The sequence below is a fragment of the Neovison vison genome, chromosome 10, assembly GCF_020171115.1.
Source record: "Neovison vison isolate M4711 chromosome 10, ASM_NN_V1, whole genome shotgun sequence".
Classification (NCBI taxonomy): Eukaryota; Metazoa; Chordata; class Mammalia; order Carnivora; family Mustelidae; genus Neogale; species Neogale vison.
The window spans coordinates 11,606,387-11,622,070 of NC_058100.1; the positions used below are offsets into that span (position 1 = coordinate 11,606,387).

The window sequence follows — 15,684 nt, forward strand, 5'->3', positions numbered from 1 at the left end:
ATTTCGTGATGAAACATGAATCTTTCCTTAATCTTTCTTAAAAAGAAATAATTATTCTGACATTCTAAATGGTAAGAAAGGCTTTATTCAAGATTATTGCATCAGGGTATTGTGATAGGGGAGAGAGATCAGCTCTGAATACAGTAAAGACAGCTGGGATTCAGAGTTGAGGTGAGTGGATGGACAATTACCAAGATGAGACCTGAGGGTCAGGGGACTCCTGCTAAACTGGCCTAAGAGGGTGCCTCGCTGGGGATTCCCACTTAACAGACTTAGCGGAATTCCTTGCTAAGCTGGAGCCGTGCAGGCCCTGGAAGGACAGGGCAGAGATGAAGGCCAAAGTCAAACCTACTTGAGAACAAGGCTCAGAGGGGCTGACCTGAAGTCTGGTTCAAGGAGAGAGTTCTTTGTCACTGGCACGGGCATCGCCCCCTCACTAAACCCTTCTCCAGTATACCAAAACAAGTGTTCAAAACACCAGATTCAAAGTTCTTGTGTGGATCTTGAGAATACAGGTCACAACATTTATTTTAAAAAAACTTTTGTTTAAAGATTTTAATTTTAAGTGATCGCCATACCCAATGCAGGGCTTGAACTCACAATCTCAAGATCAAGAGTCACATATTCCACCAAGAGCCAGCAAGGTGCCCGAGGCCACTAAACTGAAAAACCAGTACGTTTCTAAAACACTTCAGCATACACAGAATACAAATCTAATCACGTCGGCCCTTTACTTAAGTCACCCAAGGGCTACCGGTGCCCCAGGAGCAGGTCTTGCTGAGACTCGCGGAGCCCTGCCCGGTCTCCAGTCCACGGCCGGCCCTCTCCCTGACCGCTCCTCCCAGCCCCACGCTCAGGGCCCTGCACACAACGCTCCTTCAGCCCAGTTGTCTCTTCTTTCCACAGAGCCACCTGGCAAAGCAGTTCTTGCCTTTCAAGCCTTAGTTCAAAGGCCGTGAACCTTTCTTGTGCGCCCCCCCTCCCCCTTCCTTCTTTATCCAGTGTCCTGCTCACTCGGAGGACAAGAACTGTAACTTCCTACTGCACTTGCCTGTCTCCGTCTATCTCCCGGTCAGGCTCTGAGTCCCTCCAGGGCAGGAACAGGTTTCATTTGCCTTTGTATCCCTTTGGTCTCCAGTTGAGATGAAAACAAATAGGAAAGGAAATAGAAGCAAACCCTCCTTGGAAACTGCGAAAGTAGCACTGTGGACCCCCAGTGAAAGGCAGGCCTGCCTTAAAGATTCAAAAGAAACCTATTACCATACCCTTTACAGACAGCTCATTCAAACTTTGGACTGTGGCTCAGCTTCTGATTTGTTGACAACCTGAACTAAATGGATACAGTGGTCAAACAGTATTAAAAATACTTTCTCAGAATGGGCACCACATGGTGAACTCTGCTGCCACCACTTTCCCAATATGGTTCACCATATAAAGCTGGGAGAAGGAAGAACGTGAAATTCCTCACTACTTCCTTCCTCAACCTTAGACCCACAAATGCCACACACTGTGCCTTATTACCCCTGAGACAGACAATTCCCTGTTGTTTTCTACCGCTGCCATCATCCACCGAAAGGACTGATTCGTCACTTCTCCCACACCACGTTCTAGAACATAACGGGCAAATTTATTATAATGCAATCATGATCATCATCACATAAATCAGTGTTGTTTTTTTTTTTACAAAGCCTAGTCAGTAAATATCAACATCAGAATAATGGAGAGGTTTAAGAAGAGAGATTTCTGGATCTCACCGTAGAGAAACTGTGTATGAACAGAGTGCAACAGAGCAGGGCTTAGGGAGTATGAATGTGAAGTGATCTCTCAAGCTGGCTCATAAAGTCATTTGAGAATAAGTGAATAAACTAGACCTTGATTTATTAAATTGTTGAGTGCCAAAATTATGCCAAAAACTATGGGAGGAAATACAAGATATACATAAATAATATTGGAGGTAGTCTCTGGCCTCAAAGTATTTTCAATTTAGGAAGAAAAAGTTGACTCAGAGAATTCTAGAACAATGCTAGACTCTATTGTATAGAGTAGTCTCCAGGGGCGCCTGGGTGGCTCAGTGGGTTAAAGCCTCTGCCTTCAGCTCAGGTCATGATCCCAGGGTCCTGGGATCGAGCCCCACATCAGGCTTTCTGCTCAGCAGGAAGATTGCTTTCCCCCACATCTCTGCCTGCCTCTCTGCCTACTTGTGATCTCTCTCTCTCTCTCCCTCTGTCAAATAAATAAATAAATAATCTTAAAAAAAAGAATAGGATCCAAACTTTAGATCAAGTACCCTATCACTGAAAGTTTTAAGTATGGGTATAATAATACTGACTTAAATTATATATGTATTATATTAAAACACATGATACCAAAAAGATAAAATTTTTGGAAACATATTACATTTCAATGGTACAAACTTTTCAGTGATTAAACATTGTGCCATATTAATATATTTCTTGATTTTTTAATATCTTAGCTTAACAATTTGTGACACTGGGATCTGAAGGGCTGACTACAAATTCAGTTTATGTTGACACTTGACTTCAAGGACTGTATTCATATGTCCATCCACCCACCATGTATACAAAAAGTTTTTTATGAAAATCATGCTAGGGAGTACCTTCCTGAGGATAATCTGTAATTTTTGAAAACATCATCTTAATAACTTTAACAAATGGTTTCCAAAATCTACTAAGATTTTTGATCTAGAAAATTTATAAACAAGTTAGAAAGTTGTCCATATTTTTAAGTGCAGATGAGAAACTGAGAAATGACATGTAATTTAGGGTAGTAAAATCACTTAAGTATGGATACTTCTGAACACCCATTTCCAAAACGTTTATTCCAATCTTTCTGTTGACTAGCATGCAAGGTAATATGAAGGGTTTTCCAAGATAAAACATACTTTAAAGTGTACTGTTGGGCTTGAAGAGAAAATACAAGGGAAAAATAAGTAAGCATTAAAAAAACTCCAGCTGAAAGCAACTACAAAACCCAGCACTGCCCTGGGGTCCAAATATTAACCCGTGGACTCACTACAAGGTTAGAGAATGTAAAACTCCTTCATTGACCTGGAACTCCTTTAGGATACTAGAATGTCGCATGTCAGGGGATCCTGGCTAGCTCAGTCAGGAAAGTATGCAACTCTTGATCTTGGGGTTGTAAGTTTGAGCTCCATAGGGGGAGTAATTACTTAAAAATAAGTCTTTAAAAAAAAGTCCCAGGTCAGTAGCAAAAACAAAGCCTCTCTAGAGGAAGTCATCCTCAATTCAGAGCCCCAAGTTTCACACAGATAAAAATCAGGCAAATATGAGTTCATCCCCAAAGAACAGCAAATACAGAAACAAAGAAGCCACAATAGATGAGAATCAACAGATACAAACACTAAAGCTAAAGCCCCAGGGACTTCATATAATGGAATTTCCAGACATAGGAAGTAAATAACTATATGTCAAATGTTTAAGGAAATGAAGGTGAAGTCACAAAAATAAACAAAAACCAAGAGACTATAAAATAGACCAGACTGGTTTGAGAGAAAGAACTTACAACTTTTAGAAATAAAAAAATGAAATGAAAAAATTCAACAATGTTAAAAGAGAAGAGTGTAGCATGCATCTAGTACACTGCTAGTTTCTGTCCATCTCAACACAGGGTGCTGGATGGGAACCAGCATTCACTAGGTGCTGGGGTATGCTGAGAACAAAGCCAGCTAAGTGTGCTGCTCCTTCAGAGGAACCACAGTACACCAGACAGACACCAGAGGGAGCAAGAGATTACAGCTCCTTAAGAAAGAAAGAAAGAAAGAAAGAAAGAAAGAAAGAAAGAAAGAAAAGGAAATCCCTCTATTCAGGTATCTACATGAGCATGTCCAGAAAAGACATATCCACAAAAAAGGTTTGAGGACGTGAGAATCTCCAGCTGGACTGAGTGGTCACCATCTCTCCATGTATGAAGACAGCCTAGAAAGACTGGGAGAGGTAACCTTTTTTTTTTTTTTTTTTTTAAATGTGTGGATACCAACAAAGAGTTATAAGGAATACAAAGGAACAGGGGGAATGGCCAATATAGGGAAGACAATACATCTCTAAAACCAACCCTAAAGAAGAGAGGTATCTGTATTACCTGGCAAAGAATTCAAAATGACTGAAATAAAGATGCTCAATGACGTCATGAAATGATACATGAGCAAAATGAGGATTTCAGCAAAGAAACCAAAAATACAAAAAACAACCAAACAGAAATTTTGGAGTTCAATTTAAGAAGGCAGTAATTCATTAGGGAGCTTCAAGGAAAGGCTTGATCAAACAGAAGAAAGAATGAACAAATGTTAACATTTGTTTAAAGCTATCCAGTCAAAGGAAAAACAAAAACAACAACAACAAAGAAAGAAAGAAAGAAAGAAAAAGAGTGAAGAAAGCCTAAGAAAGAAAGAAAGAAAGAAGAAAAAGTGTAAAGAAAGCCTAAGGGAATTACAGGATACCACCAAAAAACCAATATATGCATTATGGGAGTCTCAGGGGAAAAAAAAGAGAAAGGGACAGAAAGTTTGTTTGTTTGTTTTTTAAATGAAAAGTTCCCAAATATGAGGAAGGAAATGGACATCCAGATTTCCAGATTCAAGAAACCCAAGAGAAGTTAAATAGGATGAATCCAAAACAGGATGAACTCAAAAAAGTCTGTACCCAAATACGTATTCAAATAGTCAAAGGTCAAAGACAGAGAATTTTGAAAGCTGCAAATACACAATTTGTCATGTACAAATGAACCCTCATAAACTTTTTAGCAGATTTCTCAGCAGAAAACCTGTAGACCAGGAAGAATGCAAATATTCATTAGCCTAGAAAGACTGGGAGAGGTAACCTTGGGGACGGACTTGCCAGTTAAGAACACTATACCCAGCAAAACTGTCCTTCAAAAATGAATAAAAGCTTTTACAGATAGACAAAAGCTGAGAGAGTTCTTCACCACTAGACCTGCCTTATAAGAAATGCTTAAGGGAGTCATTCAAGTTGAACAAAAAGACACTAAACAGTCACAGGCAAGCACACAAAAATATAAATTTCACTGGTAATGGGAAATACACGCACAAACACGGGATACTATAATAATGCAACAATGCTGTGCAAATCATTTTAATTCTGGCATAAGTTAAAAAACAAAAATATTTACAAAACTATAACTATAAAATGTTAACGGATATACAACACAAATGTAATCTGTGACAACAAGATAATGTGTAAGGAAGGAAAAAGTTAAAGCAGATTTTTTGTATGAGATTAAAGTTAAGATGCTATCAGCTTAAAACAGGTTGTTGTAAGTGTGGAATGTTCTATGTAAGTCCCATAGTAACCACAAAGAAAATACCTAGAGAAGATACACAAAAGAAAATGAAAAAGAAATCAAAGTACGTCACTATAAAAAAAAAATCAACAAGACACTTAGACAGCAAGAGATATTAAGAAAGACAAAAGAGGGGCGCCTGGGTGGCTCAGTGGGTTAAAGCCTCTGCCTTCGGCTCAGGTCATGATCCCAGAGTCCTGGGATCGAGCCCCACATCAGGCTCTCTGCTCGGCAGGGAGCCTGCTTCCTCCTCTCTCTCTCTGCCTGCCTCTCTGCCTACTTGTGATCTCTGTCTGTCAAATAAATAAATAAATAAAAATCTTTAAAAAAAAAAAAAAGAAAAAAGAAAGACAAAAGAGGGGCGCCAGGGTTGCTCACTTGTTAGGCGTCTGTCTTCAGCTCAGGTCATGATCTCTGGGTCCTGGGATCAAGCCCCACATCGGGCTCCCTGATCAGCGGGAAGCCTGCTTCTCCCTCTCCCACTCCCCCTGCTTGTGTTTCCTCTCTTGCTGTCTCTCTCCCTCTCTGAGTCAAATAAATAAATAAAATCTTCAAAAAAAAAAAAAAAAAGACAAAAGAACAAAAGGGGACCATTATATAATGATAAAAAGGTCAATTGACCAGGAAAATATAACATTTAAAAATATTTAAAGACCCAAATCAGAGCACTTAAAATATATAAAGCAAACAATGACAGAATGGAAGGGAGAAATAGAGAGCAACACAGTTACAGTAGAAAATTTCACCACCCCATTTTCAATAGTGGGTAGAACATCCAGACAGTTAGCAAGAAGAAAACTGAAGACCTGAATAACACTATAGACTAAATGTTCCTAACAGACATATTTAGAACATTTCACTGAAGAGCAATAGAACACATTTTTATCAAAGGTACATAGATATTCTCCAGGATAGGGCGCATGTTAGGTCATAAAACAAATCTTACAAATTTAATAATGCTGAGATCATAAGAAGTATCTTATCCAAATTAATGGTATACAACCAGAAATCAGAAAACTGGAAGACATGTGAAAATTAAGGAACACATTCTCGAATAACCACTGCATCAGGAAGAAATCAAAACAGAAATTAGAAAATATCTTGAGACAAATGAAAACAATATACAGTCCTCTTTCCTTGGGCAGTGGCAGCAGATTGTGCAGACATGGCCAAAATTAAGGCCACCTTTGCATCATGAAGACAGAGGAGCTGCTTAAACAGCTGGAAGACCTGAAGGTGGAGCTGTGGCATCCGTGCGTCGCCAAAGCAAAAGGCAGCATGGCTTCCAAGCTGTCCAAGATTTGAGCTATTCACAAATCCACTGTCCATGTTCTGTTATCAACCAGACTCAGAAAGAGAACCTCAGGAAATTTTACAAGGGTAAGAAGTACAAGCCCCTGGATCTGTGGCCCAAAAAGACATGTGCCATGTACCTCTGGCTGAACAAGGAAGATGAAAACCTGAAGACCAAGAGGCAGCAGTGGAAGGAGTGGCTATACCCCCTGCGGTAGTACCCAGTTAAGCCCCGAGAAGCAGCATCAGTAACACACTTGCACACACACACGCACTGTGGTGGGGGGGTAGAAAGAAAAGAAAATATATCAAAACTTACAGGATGCAGCAAAAGCAGTACTAAGTGAGAAGTTCACAGTAATAAAAACTTACCTTAAAAAAAAAAAAACCCTCTCCCAAAATCCTCCTTAAGGAACTAGAAAAAAGAAAAACCTAAGCCTAAAATTAGCAGAAGGAAATTATAATAAAGATTACAGTCGTAAAAAATGGAGAAGAGAAAAATAGAAAAAATTCAACAAAGAGTTGGTTTTTGAAAAAAATCAACAAGTGAAAAAAATCTCTAGCTAGACTAAAAAAGAAAGAAGAACCAAATTAAGATCAGACATAAAAGAGGAAACATTAGAACTGATGCCATAGAATTAGAAAGGATAGTTAAGAGACTACCTTATGTAATGATATGTGAACAAATTGGCATATTGGCACCTAGAAGAAATGGAGAAATTCCCATGAACATACAACCTACCAAGACTGAACAGTGAAGAAAAAGGAAATCTGAACAGATGTAGCAAGGAGATTGAATCAGTAATCAAAAACCTTCCAACAAAGAAAAGCCCAGGACCAGATGTCTTTTGGATATATTCTACCAAACATTTAAAGAAGAATGGGGTGCCTGGGTGGTGCAGCCGGTTAAGTATCTTCTTCAGGTCAGGTTATGATCCTGGGTCCTAGGACCATCCCTCCCTGCTCAAAGGGGATCCTGCTTCTCCCTGTACCTCTGCAGCTCCCTCTGCTTGTGCTCCCTCTCTTTCTCTCTCTTTCAAATAAATAAATCTTTAAAAAAAAAAAAGAATAAACACCAATCCTTCTAAGACTTTTCCAAAAATTGGAGAAAGGAAAACTAATTTTAGGCCAGCATTACTGAAATACCAAAACCAGAAACAGACACTATAAGAAAACCACAGCCAATAACCTTGATGAATATATGCAAAAATCCTAAATGAAGTATTAGCAAACCAAATTTAATAGCACATTAAAAGGATCATAAATGATGACCAAGTGGGATCTATCCCTAGGATACAAGGATGGTTCAACATAGGTAATCCATGTAATACACCAAATTAACAGAACAAATGATGAAAATCACATGATCATCTCCATTGATGCAGATAATGCATCAATACCCTTTCATCATAAAAAACTCTCAACAGGGGCACCTGGGTGGCTCAGTCCATTAAGCATCTGCCTTTGGCTCAGGTCATGGTCCCAGGGTCCTGGGATTGAGCCCCGTGTCAGGCTCCCTGCTCAGTGAAGAGCCTGCTTCTCTCCCTCCCTCCATACTACCCAAAAAGATCTTCAGATCAACACAATACCTATCAACACCCCAATACCATTTTTTAAAAAATAGAAACAGAAAAAAACAATCTCAAAATTAACATGGAACCACAAGGACCCTGAATAAACAAATCAATCTTGAGAAAGAAGAACAAAGATGAAGGCTTCACACTTAAGACTTCAAAGCACATTACAATGTTATAATAATCAAAACAGTATGGTGCTGCTATAAAGACAGGCATATAGACTAATGGAATAGAATTGAGAGCCCAGAAATACATCTTTGTATATATGGTGAAATGATCTTAGATAAGAGTGCCAAAACACTCACATGGGAAATAGTAGTCTTTTCAATAAATGGTGTTGGGAAAACCAGATCTTCACATGCAGAAGAATGAAATTGGATCTTTTATCTTATAACATATACAAAAATGAATTCAAAATGTATTGAAGACTTCAATATAACACCTAAAACTGTAAAATTCTTTAAACAAAACATAGGGCAAATCTTCATTACACTGATCTTGGCAATGACTTCCTGAATATAACATGAAAAACACAGGCAATCAAGGCAAAAAAGAAATAGACAGGTGGAACTACATGAAACTAAAAAGCTTCTGCACAGCAAAGGCAACAATCCCCACAGTGAAAAGGGAACCCCCAGAATGGAAGAAAATACTTACACACTATATATCTGAAAAGGGGTTAATATCCCAAATATTCTTACAATCCTGATTTTTAATGGACAAATGACTTGAATAGACATTTCTCCAAAGAAAACACATAAATGGTCTACAGGCATATGAAAAGATGCTCAACATTACTAATTATCAGAGAAAGGCAAACCAAAAATCACAATGAGATTATTACTTCACACCAGTTAGCATGGCTATTATAAAAAAGCAAAGCAGACAATAATAAATGCTGACAAGGACGTGGAGAGATTGTAACCTATGTGCACTGCTGGTTTGAATGTAAAACGGTGCAGCCATTATGGAAAACAATATGGTGGCCCCTCAAAAAATTGAAAATAGAACATATAATCTGGCAATCCACTTCCAGATATTTATTCAAAAGAACTGAAATCAGAACTTCAAAGAGACTTTTGCAATCCCATGCTCACTGCAGCATTATTCACAACAGTCAAGAAAACATCTCAAATTCCGTCAATGGGTGAATGGATAAAGAAATGTATTAGTTACATTCATTGGAGTATTTTTCTGCCATAAAAAGGAGGAAATTCGGTCATATTTTATTATGGGTAAACCTTGAGGACATTACATTAAGTGAAATTAGCCCATCATAGAAAGGCTGATACTGCATGATTCCACTTAAATGAGAGATGTAACATAGTCAAACTTATAAAAAAGCCAAGAGTAGAATTGTGGTTGCCAGGGACTGGAGAAATAGGAAAATGGGAAGTGGCTATTCAATAGTATAAAGTTTTAGTCACGCAAGATGAAAAAGTTCTATAGATTTGCTACACAACATTGTGCCGATGACAGTTAACAATACTGTTCTATGCACTTAGAATTCTTTTTGTTAAGAGAGCAGATTCCCTGTTATGTGTTTTTTATGACAATATAAATAAACTTAACAGAGGGATTAACAGTGATTTAAATACAGCTGAAGAGATTTAGCCAACTAAAAGATAAATCTAAACATTACATACTGTAACTGTAGTGCAGATTATACTATATACTGCAGTACAGAGAAACAATGAAATAGAGGAAGAAATGAGAGTCTAAGACATATATAGGATAGAATGAGAAATCTTAACATATCTAATCAGGGCACTGGAAACACTAGAGAGAACAGAAGTAAATTAATATTTAAAGAGAGAATGACTGATTGTAGAACTGATGAAAGATATAAATCCACAGATGATAAATTCAAACGAATCATGCAGCTTGTAGTATAGAGAGGAATTGAACTTGTGAAAACAATAAATGAGAAAGTAAAGCACATGGAGGGTCTATGGTCTAACATAATCAAATCAGAGTCCCCAAATGAACCTCTGAAGGAAGCAGAAACAAGGCAATTTTCAAAAAGATAATAGTTGGTAAGTATCTAGAACTGAAGAAAGATAGGAAATCACAAACATAGGAAGCAGGAAGGAAAAAAAAAAATACAAGGGTACCTGGGTAGCTCAGTTGGTTAAGAGTCTAACTTGTGATTTCAGTTTAGGTCATGATCTCAAGGTTGTGAGATCAAGCCCTGCATGGAGCCCCACACTGGGCTCTGTGCTGGGTTTGGAGCCTGCTTAAGATTCTCTCTCTCCCTCCCCCTGCCTTTCCTCTTAAAAAAAGAAAGAAAGAAAGAAAAAAGAAATCCATACCTAAATGCACTGTAGTGACAGTCTAACACTTAAAAGAAAAACAGACAATCTTGAAGAGAAAGATGGAAAAGATCACCTACTTTTAATTAAAGGTTTATTTGTCAGAGAGAGTGAACGAGCACAAGCCAGGGGAGCTGCAGGCAAAGGAAGAAGCAGCCTCCTCACTGAGCTCCTTGCCTAATACGGGCCTCAATACCAGGACCCTGGAATCATGTCCTAGAGCTGAAGGCAAAGGCATAACCAACTGAGCCACCCAGGCATCCTGAAAACATTACCAACTTAATGACAGATGACTTCTGAACAGAAACAATGGAAATCAGCAGACCATGGGATACTATCTTCAGAGCAATGAATGAAAGTAACTGTTGATTCTGAATTGAAGACTAAGCAAAACTATCACTGAATAATAAGGGCAAAATATATTTCAGATTTAAAGAAGAAAGTTTATCATTAACAATCTTTTATTAAAAGAACTTCAAAGGTGTTCATTGGGTAAATGGAAAATGACCCCCAAAGGAAAGTCTGAGAAGGAAGAAGAAATGGCTAAAAAATAATAATCTGAAAACCATGTGGCTGATTCTAGCTTTATTCGAGGGAGGAGGCAAGCTTAGAGTCCCCCTACTCCTCCACCATCCACAATGTGTCTGATTGTAAACAACCTGGGCTTAAAACAGCAGCAGAAGAAGAAATTCATAATAGCATTTTGGCCAGACAGGAATAGAAGGTAGAGATGTTCTTCTCACAATGGACTGTCCTGCACGCTCACTTTGGAGACCAGTAGTGTGCACTATACATTGACAGTTGTTCAGCTACAGCGGAGAGCAATCCTTGCTATAACCAATTCAGAATTTTTCTTAGAAAGATAAGCCATACCATAAAGGATTTATGAGTCAGGGATAAGGGGGAAAGAGCAGGGCACTCCAGACAGTGAAAACAGCAAAGGTTCAAAATAGAGATGAGCACAGCATAGCCTGTTCTTACTCTAATAATGTATTTTATATCATTTCATATAGTCTTTTCAAATTTCTAAGACAAAACAGAACAAACCAAAACAGCACCTCCAAGAAGCAATAGCACAAGTCCAGCAACAGTGGAAGATGTCGGAGATTACGACCTTGGGCAGGTCACTTAACTTTCTGAAGGCGTACGCCTCTGTTGTAGTATGCAATACTTAGCCTTCCCAGTATCACTAAGATATTTTGATGATAAATGAAAAAACTCAAAAGGGGAATGTTCCAGCCATGATGTCTTACCTATGACTGATTACCAGTCACTGTACTGGGTACTGGGGATACAGAATAAAGGGGACAAAGTAAGTCAGCTATCAGAGCACAGGGTGATAAGTATGGTGACCTCCAAGGCACGCACAGGGGAGTGAGCAACCCAAAGCTAGTAGCAAAGGCATGCTTCTCTCCTGCCTTTTCACATCATTAACAATGATTCCCACAGGACAAACTACTGATGGTCACCGCAGACACATTAAGCACTTGGGATAATCATCACAGTGAGTTTTGGATCTATCAAAACAATCACCTTCAAGAGTTTTATTATTAAAAGATTCAAAATAAATTTAACCAAAGCACCCCAAGAAGGAGTCAAATCATTTTTCTTCATACTAATTAAAATTCACCACAGAAGGCTAGTCTGGGCATTTTGGATCCATGGAAATCAGTATAATCAGAGTTTTCCTAAAACACGGGAAAACAATTTCTCTTGCTTCATTTAAAAGCACCTAAGAGTAATGGTTCCATATTATCTACATTCATGCTGGAACTCTCCAAGTGTAACTTAAGAGAAGAAAAAAAATATTTCAAATGCCCATTCTTTTTCTGGAATCTTCACAACATAAAATCTGGTGGTCCCTTTGATAAACACCTACAGCACTTACAAACCAATTTAGCCTTATTTACACAATTTTCTTCTATACACTATTTGTTTGGGATTATATTCACTTTCCCTGTAAGCTCCTTGAGGGGAGAGGCCTTATCTTAAATGATGCATCTGTATCCCAACCAGCTCAAAAACAAAGCTGTGCGCACATTTACTGATAAATGAACAGCCACAGTGTAATAGACATTTTCCACAAATTGGGAGATGTTAGGCAATTAGGAGAAAATTAGAATTGGATAAAGTCGCCTACATGGAGGAATAGTCAGGTTCAACACAAGGACAGGGGACAAGACCATAAAAGTCACTTTGAAATAACATGTTCGGGACCAGAGCAAATGACTTTATACAGCATAATTATTTTCAGAAGGTACAACAACATTTATCAAATGATTATTGCTTAGCTTAAAAATCCACTGGGGTGGGGGTGGGTGGGTCTTACATGTGATGCTGTATTTTGTACTATTCCTTGATGCATGTTCCTATAATGCTCTCATATCCTTGAAAAGTGCCTTATTCATGCAAGTATGGAAAGAGCTATACTATTCAAAATCCAAAAGAAAATAAAAACAATGTATTTTTCCACCCACTCTAGGTTAACACACAGCGTGTGGCTAATAAAAACAGAGGTCATCATCTGTCTTACTTTTCATTCACTGAAATGACACACTGAATGACAGGAATCTTTTCAGAGTTCCTGCTAGAAGCATTCAGTTTCAAAACTTGACTTTAGGATCGCCTTTAGCCAAATTTTTCATCGTTTCCCCTGACCTTCCTTTAATCTCCCAATTAAATTATGCACCAATTCTATTTTTTTAAAACGCCGGTTACAACGCAAAATGAAGTTACTATCATTTCTGCGAGCCGCAGCCTCACACTGTTTACCATTTTCAGGGCAGGATACTAGGGAGGACAAAAGCACACTCTGAAATACCTTCTCAGCTTTTTCGAACAATAGTCTCTTACTAGAATTTCTTCTCCTTTCACGTAATTCTATTAAGTTTCTGTGCTCCCCTGGTCTCCCAAGATTAAAGAATCTGTTTATTCCAGCCGCCAACACTTCAGAGGTGAGCTCCTATCTTCTCCCTCATCCCTTTTGTGTAAGAACACCAAAGCGCTCATATTTTATTTTCCCATCCTTATGACCGAGGGCTTGGTACTCCAAGACTGGAGTCTGAGTTAACTAAACACCTAGACAACTGCCCAGAGAGATCTGGGCAGTCCACTAAACTTGGTACCCTCCAGCCCCTTAAAAGCCAGACAGAAAACCAGCCAAGGCCCTATTTACAAGTCATGAAAGTTAAAAAAAACAAAAACAAAAACAAAAAACAAACACAAAATCAAAACAAACAAACAAACAAAAAAGAGGGGAAAAAACCCAAAACAAAACCCATTTCCACAAAGAAACTCACACACACACACACACACACACACACACACAAATTGTACTCTTTCAGAAGGTGGGAATACAAATTGATCGGGTCCTTTTGGTTTTCAAGAGTTTAAACACCAGGGACATCCGCATCCAGATAAAAACTCCTGAGGGCAATTTGATCAAAGACACAGAAAATCCTTCCTTCAAAGAAATGCACCGTGTGACACTCCACGAAGGAGGAGAGATCTTTAATGTAAAACCTGCCCTGAATGATCACCACTGACTCGAGGCAGAGAACGAACAGCCGCCGGCTTCCTCCGGCTTTGCAACGTTTTGCCGTCACCCCCGGGCCACAGAGGCCGTCCGGGAAATTCTTGCACTCATCCCTCCCGAGGAGTCTCTGGGCGGCAGGAACTCATCCACACAAACACACACATCCATCTCTACTACCACTGCCCCCTCCATTCCGACCTTCCCCCTGCGGTGCCCACGACCCAAAATGGGACACGGTGTCACAAAAAGCCAAGTCATGGGGCCATGCAGGGGGGTGGGGGTGCAGAGGGCTGAAAGGGCCAGAAGAGCGAGGGGGGAGCGGAGGTCGTCCGCCGGCTCGCCCGCGGCCGCAGAGCGAACGCCCGGGTGGGGACACGGCGTGCCGAGGGCCAAAGACAGCAATCGGGGATGCCCACTCTGCCCTCGCCGCTGCCTCCCTGCCCTCCGTGCGCCCATCCTCTCCGGGAGGACCACCCCGAGGACAGGGCTCCCCGTCCAGCCCCCGCCCTCGCCCTGCGGGGGAAAGCGGCGAAATGGGGCTGCGATGAAAAAGGGGGCTGAGCGGCGGGCGAGGGGCTCGCCGGCTCCAGGTGGAGACCGTGCCGCGGCGGCCGCTCGGGGGATCCAGGGGAGGGGGGCGGCGGCCCGGCGGAGGGTGAAGCGGGGGTCGGGTCTCCACCAGGGTCTCGCCCCCGCCGCTCCCGGGGGAGGCTCGGGTTACTCACGTTCTCCGTGTCCCGCTCGTTCACCGTCGGCAATGGCGTCCGGGCCGACATTTTGTGCGGGCGGCGGGGTCGGGCCGGGGTCTCGCCGGCCGGGCTGGGGTGCGGGCCCGGGGGCGAGCGGAAGGGGGTGCGGGCGCGGGGCCGGGCCGGGCCGAGCGGCTCCCGCAGGCCGCGGGGCGGTGCAACAAGCGGCCCCGGCGGGGCGAGGGGGAGGAGGACGCGGAGGAAGGGGAGGGGGAGCCGCTTCCCGCGGCGGCGCCGGCGGGGGACGCGGGCAGGAGCGAGGGCGGGCTCCGGGCGAGGGCGGTTGCCCGGCGCGGGCCGGGCGGCGAGGCGGGCGGGATGCGGCGCCGAGGGGAGGGGTGGGGGGAGGAGGCGGGGAAGGGGAGCCGGGGGGGGGGGGGCGGCGACCGGGCCCCGCTAGGCTGCCCGGGCCATGGCTGAAGGTGAGCTCGCCCCGCAAATCACTGCCCGGCTCGTCCCGGCGAGCGCGGCTCGGGCCCGAGAGCCGCGGCCCTGACAGCGCCGCCCGCGCCGCGCCCCGCGCCCCGCCTCAGGTGTGCGGCGCCGCCCGGCCGAGCCGCAGCCACGCGCCCGGGGCCCAGCGGCGGCGGCGCCCCGGCTCCCGGCGCGCCCGTCCCGGCTGCTCGGCGCGCTCGCCGCCGCCGCCGCCGCCGCGCCTCAGCCGGAGCAGCGGCCCGAGCCGGCAGCGCGCGGAGCGGCGGGCGCGGCACGCAGCGCCCAGAGGCACTTGGCGGCCGCCGCCGGGTGGGCGGGCGCCAGCCGAGGGGGCCTCTCCATTCATTCCCTCATTAGGGATGCGGGGCCGCTCCTCCCCCTCCTCGCGCGCGCTCTCGCCCGCCGGCCCCGCTGTTTATTTTTGTTTCTCGCCCCACCCGCGGAGT

At 42.5% G+C, this 15,684-nt stretch overlaps 1 protein-coding gene across 3 annotated transcripts in view; it reads right to left on the reverse strand.

Annotated features, from left to right (window-relative positions):
- Positions 1 to 14,880, reverse strand: part of MARK1 (microtubule affinity regulating kinase 1) — a 114,257-nt gene extending 99,377 nt beyond the window's left edge. For 2 of the 3 annotated variants that reach the window (XM_044266807.1, XM_044266806.1), the window contains exon 1: positions 14,780 to 14,880. In XM_044266807.1, the coding sequence (XP_044122742.1) occupies positions 14,780 to 14,830 (51 nt within the window). In that variant the 5' untranslated portion in view covers positions 14,831 to 14,880. The remainder of the gene's footprint in view (positions 1 to 14,779) is intronic. The other variant, XM_044266804.1, reaches the window with a different exon arrangement.
- Between the last annotated feature and the right edge of the window lie 804 nt (positions 14,881 to 15,684).